Source organism: Phalacrocorax aristotelis, chromosome 4, assembly GCF_949628215.1.
Source record: "Phalacrocorax aristotelis chromosome 4, bGulAri2.1, whole genome shotgun sequence".
NCBI classification, from domain to species: Eukaryota; Metazoa; Chordata; class Aves; order Suliformes; family Phalacrocoracidae; genus Phalacrocorax; species Phalacrocorax aristotelis.
In genome coordinates this window covers 41,325,836-41,344,031 of record NC_134279.1, presented here as the reverse complement: position 1 = coordinate 41,344,031, position 18,196 = coordinate 41,325,836, and the positions used below count along the sequence as shown (strand labels likewise).

At 38.9% G+C, this 18,196-nt stretch overlaps 1 protein-coding gene across 3 annotated transcripts in view; it reads left to right on the top strand.

Moving 5' to 3' along the window:
* LOC142056394 (putative ATP-dependent RNA helicase DDX60) overlaps positions 1–18,196 on the top strand; it is a 50,469-nt gene that overhangs the window by 9,810 nt on the left and 22,463 nt on the right. For all 3 annotated transcript variants that reach the window (XR_012660316.1, XM_075091079.1, XM_075091077.1), the window contains exons 11-21: positions 944–1,102; positions 4,206–4,305; positions 5,039–5,154; positions 7,367–7,530; positions 8,555–8,807; positions 9,652–9,815; positions 12,215–12,367; positions 13,270–13,419; positions 14,478–14,597; positions 16,004–16,099; positions 16,805–16,920. Coding sequence is in view for 2 of the 3 variants with exons in the window: in XM_075091079.1 (XP_074947180.1) it covers positions 944–1,102; positions 4,206–4,305; positions 5,039–5,154; positions 7,367–7,530; positions 8,555–8,807; positions 9,652–9,815; positions 12,215–12,367; positions 13,270–13,419; positions 14,478–14,597; positions 16,004–16,099; positions 16,805–16,920 (1,591 nt within the window). In the remaining variant the exon portion in view is untranslated. The remainder of the gene's footprint in view (positions 1–943; positions 1,103–4,205; positions 4,306–5,038; positions 5,155–7,366; positions 7,531–8,554; positions 8,808–9,651; positions 9,816–12,214; positions 12,368–13,269; positions 13,420–14,477; positions 14,598–16,003; positions 16,100–16,804; positions 16,921–18,196) is intronic.

The following is an 18,196-nucleotide window of genomic DNA, read 5'->3' as shown; positions in this document are numbered from 1 at the left end:
AGAAAATCACATGTGAATTGTCTTTCACTAGTGTCACCAGTACTCATTCAAAATACTTTACCTTGTCATACCTTCAATGTTCCACCTGTACTGATGCAAAGGAAGAGTGATATAGTGTAGGTAGTAAGAGCTCTGTCTCACTGTCATTGGGTATGCTCAACCATTTGGTTTTTAGCCAGTTCTCTTAGTGCAACACGGTCAGAATGGAAACTAGATTCAGTCCCTAATGTCACTGTGACATTGGATAGTATTTTTAATTGCAGATGAGATTGATTCAGACAAAATCATATATTGTCTTATAAATACATGAATTTGGGAGCTGGTTCTTTAAGAACACCATCAGATATGTTATGATTCACGAAAAAGTTACAAAAGCTGACAGAGCAAGTAAGTGTGGAAAAAGATTCGTAGCAAATGTTCTTTCAGAGTAATTCTGTTTACCTGGAATCCTCTGCCATGACTCTGTCTGATAGTAAACCAGAACACTTTATGAATCTAGTCACAAGGTCCTGTATGTACCTCAGTAAAGCAAGAGTGGAAGAATTTTTAAAGGAAATATAAATCAGGAATATGAAACATTTATTTTTATGATACCTATTATTCGGCACTAAAAAGAAAATTCTCAATTCTAGATCCTCTCCTGCAGGAGGTGAAGGTGAGAGAATTTCTTCTTTATCTGTGGAGCTTGCAGACTTGCACAGACAGTCTAAATCTGGTGTTCTTTCCAAAATACATCTCAGTATACTTAGTTATTTGTATCCTGGGCTATTAAAAACTGTGAATGTACAACATTCTATCCTAATCTGTTCTAATGACCAAAGACCTTGGATAGGACTGAAGTCTTTATACCTGATGCTGCATAGGTGAATGGGTAAGTTCTGTTTGAGGAAACTTTTAATTTTAAAGCTTGCTTTTTTTCCCTCTTTCTTTCCTCCCTGTGCAGGATTAGCATTCAAAAAGGAATTGGGGAAAGAAATGGAGGATGAATACCAATGTTTATGGGACGCTGTAACAAAATTGGCTGTGAAATACAGTTTTGGAGATGCTTTCCCAATACGAAAGACCTCCCAACTATTTCTTGAACAGGACCAGACATTCAGAGGTACTGACAACTCCATAAATTAGAGACTTAGAAGCGTGATCTTCATTACTGTCACTAAAAATTCTAGGAGTAGTGATTTGATTTTATCCTGATCACAAATCTAATCCATGCTTTATGGATAATCTTCTCCTTCCTTTCAACCCACTAACAAAACTGGCAGCTGATGCTAAAATAAGTCTGACCAGGCCTTATGGGTGAAATTCTGACTGACCGCAGACACCACAAGTATTTTAATTGACTTCAATAGGAATTCGGTTTAGTTCCATGATAGCTAGCCCAAATCTATTGTACGTGTTGTAAAAAACATTATGATTAGTGTAACACAAATAATAGTAAAAATCATAATAATTACTCATATTTAAAGTAATGATTATGCTGCAGGAAGACTGTCTCTGAAGAATATCTTTGTACATGTTGAAATAGGGTTATGCAGGTGTTGGGGGTGAGAGCAGGACATTAAGTGAAATATAGAATTGTTGCCCTAATGGTAGAGAGTCCAGCTATCACTAGCTCACATTACAGTCCTTGAAAGTTGTAGAAATGTGACTTGCCTGTAAGTGTCTAAATTACACCACCATCCTGTTTAGTACCCCATAATTAGGGAAGTGCATAATTGGCTTGGAGATTGTTTTCTTCCCTCACTTAGAAGACCTGTTCTGAATATCTGAAAGGAGTAGGCAGAGATTTTCGCCTGATAGCTGACCTTTCTTGAGAACCAGTTTTGTTACAACCTTCAAATGTTTGTTTTAAACCCATCAAATTGTATAAATTTTTAGAAGAGACAGTAAGAAATTCAGTAAAAGCTGGAATATAATTCTAAAGTTTGTGAGTGTTCTTCAGCTCGTTTCAAAGGTGTCAAGTGGTCAAAGTGGGCTCTAGTGGGCAAAAAAAGAGAGTTTTTTTGTTATCTGTGGGATATTAAGGCATCTTCTGGCACAGCATTTGTGTTGCCTATTTCTGTATGTCCTTCGGAGACCTTGAAGACTGAAGTTGTGGCTAGACTTCACATGTGGGAGGATGCACAATGTTACATGTTATCTTTAGTCATTGTTGAAGAATTTCTCAAGACAAGTGGGTACCACTAGGTTTGCTTTATTAATCACAACTCAGTTGGGCCACCACCTCAGTGTGTGGCAACTAACAAGACACAGCCTTCAGGTTATATAGGTTTCCCTGATAATTATGTCACTGTCAAAGTCCACCATAAGTTTCCACTGTGTTCTCAATTCTTCATTTTTCCGGTCAGTTAAAAGTTCTTATTTTTCCACCTTCAGCAAGTTCTTGTCATCCCAGTCTTGGTTCTGCTTCTGGTCACGAGCCTTATTGGCCCATTGTTAGGCCTTTGATCTCCTTCTTAGAATGCCTGCCTGATGTCCTGTTTAAGTTTCCTGATCTCTTAGAAGTTAACCTTCCAACCCTTTTATTTATCTACTCATTCATCTACATACCTCATCTACATACCTGTATTTAGTTAACAGAGATATTAAAATCAGCGCTTAATCTTCATGTCTAACTATAGTTTTCTATATTTATTCTTGCTGTTGATTAGCTCTGCTGGTGATTAATCCAGCCATGGTTGGGGTTATACAGGGGACAGAGTGAGCAGTACTCTACATGAACTGGAAAGAACAGTTATACACCTGTGATAACACAACTAGTATAATAATATTGAATACATTCATTTTTCTATTTCTTATTCTAAACACCTGTTTTAAGTATCTAAGTCTAATATCTCTTAACAGTCATCTAACGTAAGTGCAGTTGAAAGTGCATATTTAGGAGACACTGATCTTTATGGAATAGGCAGAGTTAGTTGGAGGCCTGTCACTAGTGGTGTTCCCCAGGGGCCTGTGCTGGGTCCAGTCCTGTTCAACATATTCATCAATGACCTGGATGAAGGGACAGAGTGTAACCTCAGCAAGTTTGCTGATGATACCAAGCTGGGAGGAGTGGCTGATACACCAGAAGGCTGTGCTGCCATCCAGCGAGACCTGGACCTGCTGGAGAGCTGGGTTGAGGGCAACCTCATGGAATTCAACAAGAGCAAGTGCAAGGTCCTGCACCTGGGGAGGAACAACCCCATGCACCAGTACAGGCTGGGGGCTGAACTACTGGAAGGCATCTCTGTTGAGAAGGACCTGGGAGTGCTGGTGGACAGCAAGCTGACCTTGAACCAACAATGTGCCTTTGTGGACCAGAAGGCCAATGGTGTCCTGGGCTGCATTAAAAGGATTGTGGCCAGCAGATCGAGAGAAGTTATCCTCCCCCTCTACTCTGCCCTAGCGAGGCCACATTTGGAGTACTGCGTCCAGTTTTGGGCCCCCCAGTTCAAGGACAGGGAACTACTTGAGCAAGTCCAGTGGAGACCTGCGAAGATGCTCAGGGGACAGGAGCATCTCCCTTATGAGGAAAGGTTGAGACTTGCATTTGTCCAGCCTGGAGAAGAGAAGACTGAGGGGGGATTTCATCAGTACCTATAAATATCTAAAGGGTGGGTGTCAGGACGATGGGACTAGGCTCTTTTCAGTGGTGCCCAATGACAGGCCAAGGGGCAATGGGCACAAGCTGGAACACAGGAAGTTCCACCTCAACATGAGAAAAACCTTCTTTCTTGTGAGGGTGCCAGAGCAGTGGAACAGGCTGCCCAGGGAGGTTGTGGTGTCTCCTTCCCTGGAGACATTCAAACCCTGCCTGGATGCGTTCCTGTGCCCCCTGCTCTAGGTGTGCCTGCTCAAGCAGGGGGGTTGGACAAGATGATCTCCAGGGGTCCCTTCCAACTCCTACCGTTCTGTGATCCTGGGAATCAGTGCAGGAAAGTAGATGCCTGTGAGATGGGATGGGTTGTGGCATACAAAACATTAGTGCAGGTGTCTAAAATGGATTATAAGCATATGTACTCCGAAGCAATAATGATGTCTGCTTCATTCTTCTTCCCATGCTTGAGAAGAAACAGAAGAAGGGGAACTAGTGAACTGCTGTTTGCTTTTACCAAATTTTATTTCTTAGGATTTAATTTATAATGTAACTTGACAGAATTTTCAAGTATGATATGTAATTATATATTCTTAATTAACAAATATTATTTATTTTTTGCACTGTAAAGAATATGAAGACATTCCTAACATTGGACTAATCTCAGTGAAATCTGATCTTGTTGAAGATTATGCTGGAGATGTTTTGAAAGACCTACCTTTTTTAGAAAGGTACATATATAAGTTCTATTCTAATGAGTTAATATTATATGGGCTTATTTTCTACTCTTACTACTCTTATTTTCTACACTTTACATCCATATTATGCTCAATTTGTACAAGTGTAGAAGTGCTTTTGCTATGACTGGGTAAATTTTCACATTTACATGGTGTAAATATTAACAGAAAGTTCAGAACAAGAATGGATAAGAGTCAATATATCCATATTTTCTCATACTGTTATTTGTTTGCATTATAGTCTTTGATTCTTATTCTACATTATGGAACTGTTTCTCTAAATGTACAATTTGTATTTGAAAGACCTTATCCTAAATCACAAAGCTCGGATTGATTTCAGGAGAAGAAAAACATTAAATAAAAATACTGTGGAAAAAAAGTAAGAAGAGATTATCCTTTACATTTGTTCTGCTACTTGCAGAAGTGGGTTCTCTGCTGCGCAATGACTATTTTTAGCCAGTGTGCGAGTTATGTAGTTACATTGCATTCTGTGATTAATCTGTATGAATATAAGTGAAAAAAATGGGGGTTTACTTTGTTAGCCTCAGTTTTTCAGAAAGAATTACTATCTTAACATGCTATATTTGGAGTAGAATTAAACCCTCTGTTGGCTTTCTGCCACAGTAAAATTCTGTTTTGATGCATGCCCAGTTTTTTGAATGTTTTGATTGTTAGAGATGCCGGAAAACTCTTTCAATTTCTGCTCTTAAATTTTTGTATATTTCAGCAACGATCCTGCAGTTACTTCACTTATTAAATACAAGGAATTTGATGAGCTTCGTCACTGGCATTCTGGCAGACCATTGACTGAGGAATATGAGCGAGTACGGTGCAACGCTGATGGTAAGAAAAACTAACGTGAAATCCATGTGTCTGTGTTGACTAGAACAGTATGGTAAAGGTTATTATGGTTGTGGAGAAGGACTTCTCATTTCAGAAAATATTTGCAGCTGTATAAATACTTGCCATGATAGAGACACTTCAGTACCTAAAGTGTACTTAAACTGACGTGTATTATATGTATGCATTGTGTATTATCTTAAACAGGTTGGACGAGTATAACAGGATGAGCACTTGTGGTCAGATGTTCATGATACATTCCCTTTTGCTTGCGAAATTCTTCACAGATTTATATCCACAAACTGTATGTACAGATGCAGTTTAATGTTTAAATACATAGTTTGGATAATGGTTGGTAAGCACATCCATAAATGTGCAAAATCTGCTTAGATGTTTAGACAGCACACACATAACCAATCTCATCTTTTGAGACTATAATTAAAATAAGAAGTAAAAGAAGTTGTCATGGTTTGACCACAGCCAGCAACGAAGCACCACACAGCTGCTCGCTCACTCCCCCCTTGGTGGGATGGGGGAGAGAATCCAAAGAGTAAAAGTGAGAAAATTTGTGGGTTGAGATAAAGACAGTTTAACAGGTAAAGCAAAAGATGTGCACATAAAGCAAAATTAGGAATTAATTCACTGCTTCCCATTGGCAGGCAGGTGTTCAGCCATCTTCAGGAAAGCAGAGCTCCATCATGCGTAATGGTTACTTGGGAAATAAAAATGCGGTAACTCCAAAAGTCCCCCTCTTCCTTCTTCTTCTCCCAGCTCTATATGCTGAGCATGACGTCATGTTGTATGGAATATCCCTCTGGTCAGCTGGGGTCAGCTGTCCCAGCTGTGTCCCCTCCCAGCTTTTTGTGCACCCCCAGCCCACTCGCTGGTGGGGTGGGGTGAGAAGCAGAAAAGACCTTGACCCTGTGTGAGCGCTGCTCAGCAATAATGAAAACACCCCTGTATTATCCAACACTGGTTTCAGCACAAATCCAAAACACAGCCCCATACTAGCTACTCTGGAGAAAATTAACTCTATCTCACTAAAACCAGCACAGAAGTAAACAAAAGTTGTTTGTATCATAATGCTTGATGTTATGCATTATAATTTCCTGTAAGTTTTTTCCAGTTTGAGATACTAAAGAAAACAAACTGTGGACTTAGTTTTGATCTTAGATTTGCATATTTACATGAAATGAAGTATACGATACTGTATGTACCAGCAAGTACACAAAATTTTCTCTGAAAGATGTTCCCATCATCTGTTGCATTATATGGTAAATTAAACTGTAAAAAACCTACCAGGAGTTGAGAAGTTATGGATTACTGTTGTTACTTCCAGTGTTGCTTACGATTTTCATTCAGTGACTTAGAAATGTTATTTCCTGAGTGGGTATTTGTACCACTTGACCTACAAAATCAGGGTTCCATCTGCTCATCTTTCTGACTGGATGATTTTTTGCATTCTTCCGTGAACTATGATTTCAATGGGAAGTTTGGAGAGTATAACCTGCAGAGCACCTTCCATAATGTTGGAGTTGAAGGTTTATGTCCACTCCAGCTGAAGAGAAGGCCCTCTCTCTGCCGTGCCTTGCATGATTACTCTGAATGCTGGCATGTGTCATCTCGGTCTTTCTTGTGAAAAACAGAAAGATCTGAGATGGGTTTTCAAACTCATAAACTGACTCATCATTTTGATTTTAGGGCAGAGAGAAATACCTATGCTTGAGTGTGGAAGTGTCCATGTGCTCAGTTCAGTATTTATCATTGGCTAGCATAAGTGTTCTTCCAGCAGCTTTATTTATTTATGTTCTGATGACAGAGTCTTGTTTTCATGGCTAAGGGGTCTCTTTCTGATCATCTGAAATGCCTTTGGAAGACACCTTCCTATTTTCATGGACTGTGTGAGAAGCCTAGGCATTTTGTTCTAACAGTTATAATTTCTCTCCAGGCATCCTGCTTGTTAAGTTTTCCAGCATTTTTAATGTGTGACTAAAGTAGTTTGAATTGGAGTCTATTGCTGATTTCTCAGATAATTCAAAGTACTTTTGGATTTCAGTGCGTCTTAGTAGCCAGCCTCTTTCAAAATATGATTTTGACCTGTGGGTCAATGAGGAATTTTTAGGAAATTTATCCAATACTCAGGTATCTTTCCTTGAAAATAGATTAGGCTGGAATTCTATCAGAGTGTTTTTTAATAAATTATATTTGTTTGCAGCAAAATCCAAAGATCCAGAAGAAAGAAGACAAATACAAAAGTTACAAACTTTTCGTCATTTTTATGGAAGCACGTTGGAAGGCAGCGCTTCAAAACTTATTGTACATCAGGAGGATGTGTCAGGGCATGCTAATTCTGCTGTCAAAAAGACACAAAAAAAGCATGTGAGTATGTTCGAGTTGCTCTCTCCAAATCTTTTTTCTATTATCCAGGAAAGGATTTCTGAGTGCCACAGTTGAAGTTTTATATTCTAAATGCACTAGTAGTTCTCAGTTGAAGAAATGTAAATTGCCTTTGTACTTCAAATTTAATTAGCTAATTGGAAAAAGTATTTTTCTTCCTAGTTAGGAATCCTGATAAGTGATCATATTTTAACAGGCACAAGTAAATTAAAAAATTAATACATACGAACTCTATAAAGGCTGATAGGTTTTGGCTCATGGTCAGTATTATAATGTAGAGTGAAGGGAACTGGAGTTCATGAATCTAATTTTACTTTAAGAAACTGTTGAGAAATACTGGAAAAAACATTATTCAGTTATTTATATCCCTTCACTATTTGGAAACATTGTGTGTGAAAGAATCTGTAGATACTGCAGTTAATCCTAACTATGTGAACATTGTCAGACATCACAGGGTATGTAGCATGTACTTGCATACTTTTGAGCAATACTGAGCAATAGTACTTTGACTAGTATTTTGTAATAGACTGTACTACAGATTACAGATTATGGCCTCTTGACTTACCTGTAAAAGTCTGTATATAAAATAACTTAGTTAACTTCAAGTAAGGTTGAACTCTTAATTTTATTTAACTTATTGAAAAGCATGTCAATATAATAAGAATTGCTATTACCCATGTATAAATTACAAGCTTGAAATTTAACTTTCAGATATTTCCTATTTATTTTTTCACATTTGTGCTTTTTTTTATACTACTTGTGAAGCTTTATACTGACCTGAAATAAAGCTTAGGGAATCTCTTTTGAGCAAACATGTATTGGGATTCAGAAATTATCTCCTTCAAAATGAAGTACTATTTTAAACAATTCCCAAAACACATGCATTAGAGAGATGAACTGAAACTTGTAATGTACCTGCTATGATTGAGTTTCTCGATTAATTTTTTTTAGATGATGCTTGTACACAGTGATGGTTAGTTCTAAATATCTTCATTTTATTGCATAGAAAAGTAAAGCAGAAAAAATTGCAGAGGAAAACAACAGGCGCCTAAGAACTAAAGAAGAAATGAAAGAACAGGAACAATGGAAAGCCTTGTGTATACCAACTGAAAAGGAAATAAAAGCAAATCTGTCTGTTGGAATAAATAAATTGGAGAAGCTTCTCAAGAACCTGAAAAGTAAATCTGTGAAGTTCAGCGTAGAAATGACAGGACTGTCTGCCTGTTTCGAAGTGTGGAAGGAACACTGCAGAGAGCAAGGTATGATAGCCAAATTCATGTTCAGTATTCAAGTTCCACTCCCTTTAACCAAGACAGTGAGTGACTTTGGACATTCTCATCTGGAATAAAGACATGTAAATACAGCGCTGTTTCAGGAGCATGAAAAGTGTTTTCAAGTATTAACATGCTCTGGTGCCCTTTTGTAATTTCAAGATCCTTTGAGTCAGCTGTAAAGTATCCAATGAAATTAGATTGTAGCTGTTTTTCCTGTTTTGATTTGTACACATTGCATACATAAATATTTTATTGTATATGTCTTTAATGATTATGTAGCATGCACACTAAAATGTATCTATATTGCAGTGGATTTTTTTAATTAGCTGAAGTAGTTAGCTCACAGTCTGAATGATGATGATTTGCACAAAAATCTATGTTACCATTGTTAGTGGCCTACTTCACCAGGATTAATTTGTTCAGTCCATACACTCAGTCAGGAGGATCCAAACACACGCTGCTCTAAATGTGTTGAGGAGACATGTAAACTTCAGAGTGAAATATGTTGCTAATAATACTGAGTAACAAGAATGTGGGTCAGGAAGGTGAAATGGGGGAGCTCAGTTATTGTGTAGGTGTCAGATGTAGGACTCCCTCTTATAGCTGAGCATGCAGAAGCAGAATTATTTGGGTACTTGGTCTTTAGTGGCACTCCTTGTAGAGGTCACGGGAGTGTAGACTGTCTTCTTTGTCTTTAAATAAAGTTCATTTTTAAATAGTTGTAAATGTGGTTGGATGGGTAAGGTCTGTTCTAAAAATACCTAACATTGGAAGATTCCCAATGATACAATCCACTCTCAAATAACTATATGCCTTTTTTTTTTTAAAGGTAAGAAATCTAAAGATTTAAGCAAAGCTGTTCAAGTCATGAGGAGAATTCATATCCTCCTTGAAAAATATCAAGATCTCTTGGAGAAACCACACCTACAGAAGCTGACCAGATATCTAAGACTTCTTGGATTTGAGAATTTGGCATGCTCTCTATCTGGCCAGGTAACTTTATAGACTGCAATGATTATACTGTAACTGGACCTGTAGCTGAATATCAACAGTGGTTTCTTAAACATTGAATAGTGTGTAGAAGATCTATACTGAGCTTATTTTATTTTGTATTGTACCATAAAATTTGGAACTATCTATTCTTGCTTTAGATATTAATCTTCTTTAGTTTCACAGATAACTTTCTCTGCTTGATGTGAGGTCTAGCTGTCACAATAGGCCACTTCCCCTTTAGTAAATAGAACTTTATATGGCTGCAAAGATATCCTTTGAAACATGCATCAGGATTAATTTTCTCTAGTTATGTCTGCCTGAGTCCTTAGACATCTCTGAATATCTGACAGGTACATGCTGCTCAATTCATCACATCAGCTGATGTGATAACATCTGCATGTTAAAAATAACTGTTAAAAGCTAAGTGATGAACACCTGCCCTCTAACAGGCCCAAATGTGCTACTTCAGAAAAGGAAATTCTTGAGACTACAGAGGCGGATGAAAACTATTCTGTTTGTTGTTATGGTATTACTGACCACCTCTGAAGGAAACAGTTTCAGATACAGAATTGCTTGTTCCTGCTAGCACAGCTGAGACCACCAGTAACTGCACTGAATTTGGCTCTGAAGTAATTTCTGTAAGGATTGACCTTATGCTTTTCTGCATGGTAACAACCTGTTTATGGACTGATTTAATGTTAAAAGCAGTTTGATACCTTTGTGTGTAGATGGGATGTTACTAGGGAGAGGGGATCTCAGGTAGAAGAGGGAGGATATAACTCACGGCCTGCAGAATATGGATTCAATAACAAAAGGAAGGAAGATTGCAGTAAACTGTAAAGCCAATATCAATCACTTCAATGTCTCATTTTTTAGGCAGGGTTAGGAATTTTTGGAAGCTTAGTCGTGGAAAGTGTTTATCATCCTTCCTTGAGGATCAGGACTAAGAGGTGGGAAAGGAATTGATTGTTTTGTAAGACGATTTCTTCCCTTAAAGAGTGGGAGCTATTTGTCTCTTTTTCTATGTGAATTTCTATGTTGCAAAGGTTTGTGGTGAGAGAGGGGACATGATGACAAGTTTAATGTCTTGCTCAAGAGGGCTCTAGATAAGTCAGTGCATTTTGGACCTGCTTTTGCAGCTGCTTGTTTCTGATTACTACTTTTTGCAAAGTTGGGGGAATTTTAGGAATAACTGAAATTTTAAGGAATAACTGAAAATATTTATTTCAAAAAATTGAAGTTGTGACTTCTGCATCCTTGGAGATAGAAAAAACTTGGCTGAACACAGCTCTGAGCAACCTGATCTAATTGCACCTGCTTCAAGCAGTGAGTTGGCTTAACTGACATCCAGACATCCCTGACAACCTAAATTATTAAATGATTTTCTGATCTTCTGGTATATGTTGTAACATATAATGCTTTTCTATATGGCTTTCAGGATCAGATGTTGTAACAAGACATGTCCATGAACATTAAATGTGGTATGTCTTAGGGTATACAGGCGTTGTTTAAGTATTACAGTGCTTTACAAAATTTGGGATCACACCCAGTCTTTATATTGAATTTCCTTTTGCAACTGTGATTTGTTGCACAAGGGGTCAGGGCATACTGATGAAAAGAGAGACAAATATAGGATCATAGAATCATAGAATTATTAAGGTTGAAAAGACCTCTAGGATCATCAAGTCCAACCGTCAACCCAACACTACCAAGTCTCCTAAACCATGCCCTGAAGTGCCACGTTTACAAGTTTTTTGAACACCTCCAGGGATGGCGACTCCACCACCTCTCTGGGCAGCCTGTTCCAGTGCCTGACCACTCTTTCAGTGAAGAACTTCTTCCTAACATCCAATCTAAACCTCCCCTGATGCAGCTTGAGGCCATTTCCTCCTGTCCTATCACAAGTAACTTGGGAGAAGAGACCAACACCCACCTCACTACAACCTCCTTTCAGGTAGCTGTAGAGAGTGATAAGGTCTCCCCTCAGCCTCCTCTTCTCCAGACTAAACAAGCCCAGCTGTCTCAGCCACTCCTCATAAGACTTGTTTTCCAGACCCTTCACCAGCTTTGTTGATGAGAAGGCTCTGGCAGGTAACAGCTTGAAGAGGCTGAGCTTTGCTTGCTAGCCAGTTTTCTTAGCTCTTCCGACAATAAAACCAACACCAACACCACCACTGGCTATGGGAAGATATATTATTTTTAGAGCATAATCTTTGAAGACACACAAGCATAACCTGACATAAGGCTAAATGGTGTAGGTTTGTGCAAGAAATTATTTTAAAATCACCTGCACTTTCATTTTTTCAAAACTTGCAGGGTTCCACAGAGCAAAAGATGCACCATTTTCTTAATCTCTTGCTAGCTTTCAAACCAACTTGAATTTCCGTTTGACCTTATAGACAGGAGAAAGTGACAATCAGAGTATAAGCAACTATGCTATCGAAGTGCGTCCAGCTCGCTTTCAGCTGCAATACATGGATTATTACTTGCTCAGAGAAGAGAGAAATGATCCAGATCCCCGAGTGCAACATTTCATACCAGATACATGGCAGGTAATGAGACACAAACTTTTTGCCCAAAGTTAATGGAAATGGTCTTTGATTCCCCCCCCCCCCCATTTAAAAATACACATTATTATACTAATTGTCAAAAATAGTGCTGTTTAACTGATCCATTTTTTTTTTAAGTTTAGCAAATTCAGTAGATCATTTTGGACTGTATTCCATGTTCTTTCTACACTGAGAGCTTTTCTACAGAGAGCTTGGCCCAAGGAATTTGACATAAGAAATGCTGAAACCATGGGATTTCACTTCTTATTACCATATTTGATGGTGGTAATGACCTGTTTGAATAATCTGTGAATGTTCATCCTCTGCCAGTTTGGAACTTGGCATATGTGCTGATAAAGAATAGTGTTAGTACTAATTCTGTTTCCCCTTCTGTAGCCCTTCCACCATCCTTTCATAGACCTGTGTAAGGTCAAAGAGCATGGAGGAAGACAATATAGGGGAGAAAACAGATTAATAAACAGTGTATGCTAGGAGCAGAAGAGAGATTTGGACAGTATTGATGTAACTATTACAATGCAAGAAAAAAAATACTGCCTTATATAAAGCAATTAAGTTTTTGGAACTAAATTATACACTGCTGGGTTAACTGGTTCTATTTTTTAATTTGAAAACATCCAAGCTTGGACTTGTTCTGGTATAAGAATCTCGGACCAAATAATTGAAATAAACAAGTTATCATTTGTAGTTCCATTTTTGTCCACTAACATTTTAAGAGAAAAGAATATGGTCATAAAATGACTATGTTAATTCTTACTTTCTAAGTCTAAAATCTGTATATGAAGTCTACATGCAAAAATAAGAGACATTTTCACAGAAAGGGCTAGCTTACTCAATAAGAACTTCATAGCAATACATTTTGACATAAGTAATTACTTTTCTTTTAGCGGGAACTTCTAGATGCTGTAGATAATAATGAGTCTGCGGTGATTGTTGCTCCCACTTCATCAGGAAAAACATATGCATCATACTATTGCATGGAGAAAGTTCTGAAAACAAGCAATGATGGAGTAGTTGTGTATGTTGCTCCTACAAAGGTAAGGTTGCACCCTACTGCATATTCTGTGTGTATGACTATCTCAGTATGATTCTGAAACCATTGGGGTAACTTTTTACACAAGTTTTTAGTTTATATATATATTTTTTAATTAGAAATTGAATCTTTACATTCTGTTTCACATTTACATTTATTAGAAACATCACATTTACCACGATTAATCTTCAAAATATTTAAGTTCATGTAGTGTTCTTGTCTATTAATAGCTAATATTATAGCTAACTTAAGGTCAGAAACACTAATATACACAAAAGTGCTGTAAGTATCATGTTAAGTAAATGGTGAGAGTATCAAAAGCCTACCAAGAGTACTTTCAGCCTAACTGAAAGTAATATTAGAACAGAACAATGACCAAGCAAGTAATCTTTTTCTAATTGAATTCACCCTTAGATGCTTCAAGAGAAAATTTATGAAACTCTAGGAAGTGGGATGTTTTTTAACGAGAGTTCTATCCTAATAGTTAAAAACTGACTTAAGTGCTGAGGCGCAATGTTTTGATTTCTTCCAAAACTTATTTTAATATTCAGTAATATAGTTTTTGGATATTGAGTTACATGTGCTGTTATTCAACAACAATCTCCATGGACTGTTTTCTGTAAGTAAAATCACTTTTTTGTGGTTATGCTCAGGTTGGGCATCAAAATAATCTTTTCATTTGAATATCAGTTGGGTGCAGAAATGTATTTTATACCTGCAGCCCCAGGACTTGGAGATCATTAAAGTGTTTGTAGATGCAGTAGAATGTGATCCATTTTTAACTGCTTCCAAAATAATTGAAATACAGAATTAGTAATGTGTAACTCACTTTGCACAACATTGATTTTATTTGAAAGCATATGAATATAATTGAAAATCATGTACCATATCTTTTTAAAATTAACATTGTTGACAGCGTAGGCTTAATAGTACATTACATAGTACATTATAGTCTAGTACATTAATATCGGTGCCAAAATTGAATGCTTTTATGTGTCTCGGAATATCATATGCCTTTAGACATACACTGTCTAGTTTTGTTAATGACCTGCTTTATTTAAGGCCCTTGTAAACCAAGTGGTGGGAACTATATACAGTCGGTTCACCAAGAAACTTCCAGATGGATTGGTAGTTTGTGGAGTCTTCACGCGAGATTATCGCAATGATGTCATGAATTCTCAGGTATATTTTTATGGGTGTTTTAACACATAATGATAATGACTACTTTATTCCATCTAGCTTCTAAAAATGTTGATTCTAATTATAACAATTGTGCCATTACTAAATACAAAGTTCTAGAAAAATCTAAGCATACCTATACTGCTTAGCAGACACTTTAACTCTATGCCATACAACCTTACCTATTCATCCTTGGGAGACATGCAGTTGATGTCTTGCTTTGGTTAAAAGAAGAAACATTCAAATCCTTTGCCAGCATACAGCAGATGCATTACAGAAGTATAGAGAGAATACATCAGTAGTTCTTCCCTTGTCCACTGATGCAGTCACTCCCTCATAGAAGACCACTAAGTTGGTCTCTCTTTTAGTGGGGAGCCCAGAACTGGATGCAGGACTCCAGGTGTGGCCTCATCAGTGCTGAGTAGCAGGGAAGTATCCCCTCCCTTGATTTGCTGGCAACACTCCTAATGCAGCCCAGGATACTATTAGCCTTCTTTGCCACAAGGGCACATTACTGCCTCCTGTTCAACTTGGTGTCCACCAGGACCCTCAGGTCCTTTTCTGCAGAGCTGCTTCCCAGCTGTATGGCCCCCACCATACACTGGTGCATGGGCTTGATTCTCCCCAGGTGCAGACCTTTGCACATCTCCCTGTTGAACTCCATGAGGTTCCTGTCAGCTCATTTCTCCAGCCTGTCTAGGTCCCTCTGGGTGGCAGCATCACCCTCTGGCCACTCCTCCCTCACCACCACCCTCAGCCGCTCCTCCCAGTTTGGTGTCATTAGCAAACCTGCTGAGGGTACACTTTTCCCCATCATCCAGATCATTAATGAAGATGTTAAACAGGATCAGACCCACTATAGACCCCAGGAGTTCACCACTAGTTACTGGCCTCCAGCTAGACTTTGTAGCACTAATCACCAACCTCTGGGCCCAGCCTTCCAAAGAGTTTTCAGTCCACCTCACTATCTGCTCACCTGGCCCATTCTTCAACAGCTTGTCTGTGAGGACATTATGGGAGACATTGTTGAAAGCCTTACTGAAGACAATGACTGCTGCTCGCCCCTCATCTACCAAGCCAGTCATTTCATCCAAGGAGTTGGTCAAGGCTAGTCAAGCATGACTTCCCCTCAGTGAATTAATGCTGAATACTCCTGATCATTTTCTTGTTCTCCATGTGCTGAGAAATGATTTCCAGTATTAGTTGCTCCATCACGTTCCCAGGGATCGAAGTGAGGCTGACCAGCCTGTAGTTTCCTGGGTACCCTTTCTTATCATTCATCCATCCATTCCTGCTTACCTTGACATCAAATACATAGATATTTTTCAATCCTTTTTAAATATGGAGTCTACTTGTAGTTAATTAGTCACTTTACCTGAAAATAATGCTTTACAAACCTTTCTTCTTAGATACTAGTGACCGTGCCTCAATGTTTAGAAATCTTGATGCTGTCTCCTCGTTGCCAGAAATGGACCAAACGGATACAATATGTTATATTTGATGAGGTGGGCATCTTTTAGTAGTAATCAATTTAGTAAATATATGAAAAATCTTGAGGAAAAATGCCAGTGACGCAGTTTTTCATTACACACGTTATTGCTGGTAAAAAACCAACTTTCAGAAATATATTTCAGACTTACTTGCTTTTTCCTGTTTGCCAATATGTTTATATACTCTAGTGAAAGAACATAAAACTTCTTTAGTCCTCACTAGGACGTACAGTTCAGTCAAAGCCACCAGGAATTTTCTTTATTTCTCTGAAGCCAGTCAACTGAGAAACTAAAAGCCACCACTGTAGTCTCAGTGGCACAAACAGGGCATTCCAGACTTGGATCATACATGTTTCACATCATATGGTACATGTCAGCCTTTCCAGGGAAAAAGTCATTGATTAATCTTGCTAAATTTAAAGTTCCTACTGTATTTTTAATCTTATATAGATTTAATGCTATATGATGCCAGTGAGTATCTAGGGTACAAACAGTGAATGTAGTATTGAAATTTAGACTAATTTGTTATCCAGTGAAGTCTGGAGAGGGATTTATTGGACATTTGATTTGGACCTCATGGTAATTGCTACCACATAAGAATTATTCAGTACTGATCTTGCCAAACTTTTGGTTTTTGCAAAACACAAACCAACTCCTGTTACGGGTGCCGTTTGATAAGGAACACTTCTTTTCTTTGAATCCTTTTTCCTGAAAACATAGGTCCATTGTCTTGGTGGTGAAATAGGAGCAGAGGTGTGGGAGCATCTTCTGGTAACAATTCGGTGCCCATTTTTGGCACTCTCCGCCACTGTCAGTAACCCGGAACACCTAACTGAGTACGTATGGAATTTTTGTGCTTGCAAGAGCATATTTAAATTGCATGTGAGCTGTTTTAAATAGAGGGGCCAATTACTATTGGAGGACAACTGATTTGGAGTTATATTGTTATATGTATTATACTGTCCTTAGTCCCCCAATTGACACAAACCAATACTGCAACTCTTAACTCTGTAATGAGAACAGATGCTAGTATTCCTTCAGACCCTATAACTGAGCTGCACAAAGGAATTTGTCGCAGAATAACAGGTTGGAAGGGACCTCAGGGATCATCTAGTCCAACCTTTCTAGGAAGAGCGCAGTCTAGACAAGATGGCCCAGCACCCTCTCCAGCCGACTTTTGAAAGTGTCCAACACGGCTGAGTCAACCACTTCCCTGGGGAGATTATTCCAATGGGTGACTGTCCTCACTGGGAAAAATTTTCCTCTGGTGTCCAATCGGAATCTACCCAAGAGCAACTTGTGTCCATTCCCCCTTGTCCTCTCCATGTGACTCCATGTAAAAAGGGATTCTCCATCTTCTTTGTAGCTGCCCCTTAAGTACTGGTACATGGTGATGAGATCCCCTCTGAGCCTCCTTTTCTCAAGGCTGAACAAACCCAGTTCTCCCAGCCTACCCTCGTATGGCAGACTTCCCAGTCCTTTGATCATCTTGGTGGCCCTTCTCTGGACCCCTTCCAGCCTGTCCACATCCTTTTTGTATAGCGGGGACCAGCACTGGACACAGTACTCCAGGCGTGGCCTGACAAGTGCTGAGTATAGTGGGATAATGACTACTTTACCTCTGCTGGTGATGCCCTTGTTGATGCAACCCAGCATCCTGTTTGCCTTCTTGGCTGCAGCAGCAGCACACTGTGCGCTCGTGTTGAGCTTCGTGTCCCCCAGGACCCCCAGGTCCCTTTCCACAGAGCTGCTCTCCAGCCAGGTGGATCCCAGTCTGTGCTGCACTCCTGGATTATGTTTTCCCACGTGCAAGACCTTACACTTGTCCTTGCTGAACTTCATAAGGTTCTTGTTGGCCCACTCTTCCAGCCTATCCAGATCTTCCTGCAGAGCAGCTCTCCCTTCTGGAGTGCCTACTTCCCCAGTCAATTTGGTGTCATCCGCAAACTTCACCAGGCTACACTGAATCCCGTCATCCAGATCACTTATGAAGATGTTGAATAACATTGGGCCCAATATTGATCCCTGTGACAGGTTGCCGCTTTGAAAAAGAGCTATTGTCCACCACCCTTTGTGTGCAGCCTGTCAGCCAATTCCCCACCCACTGCACAG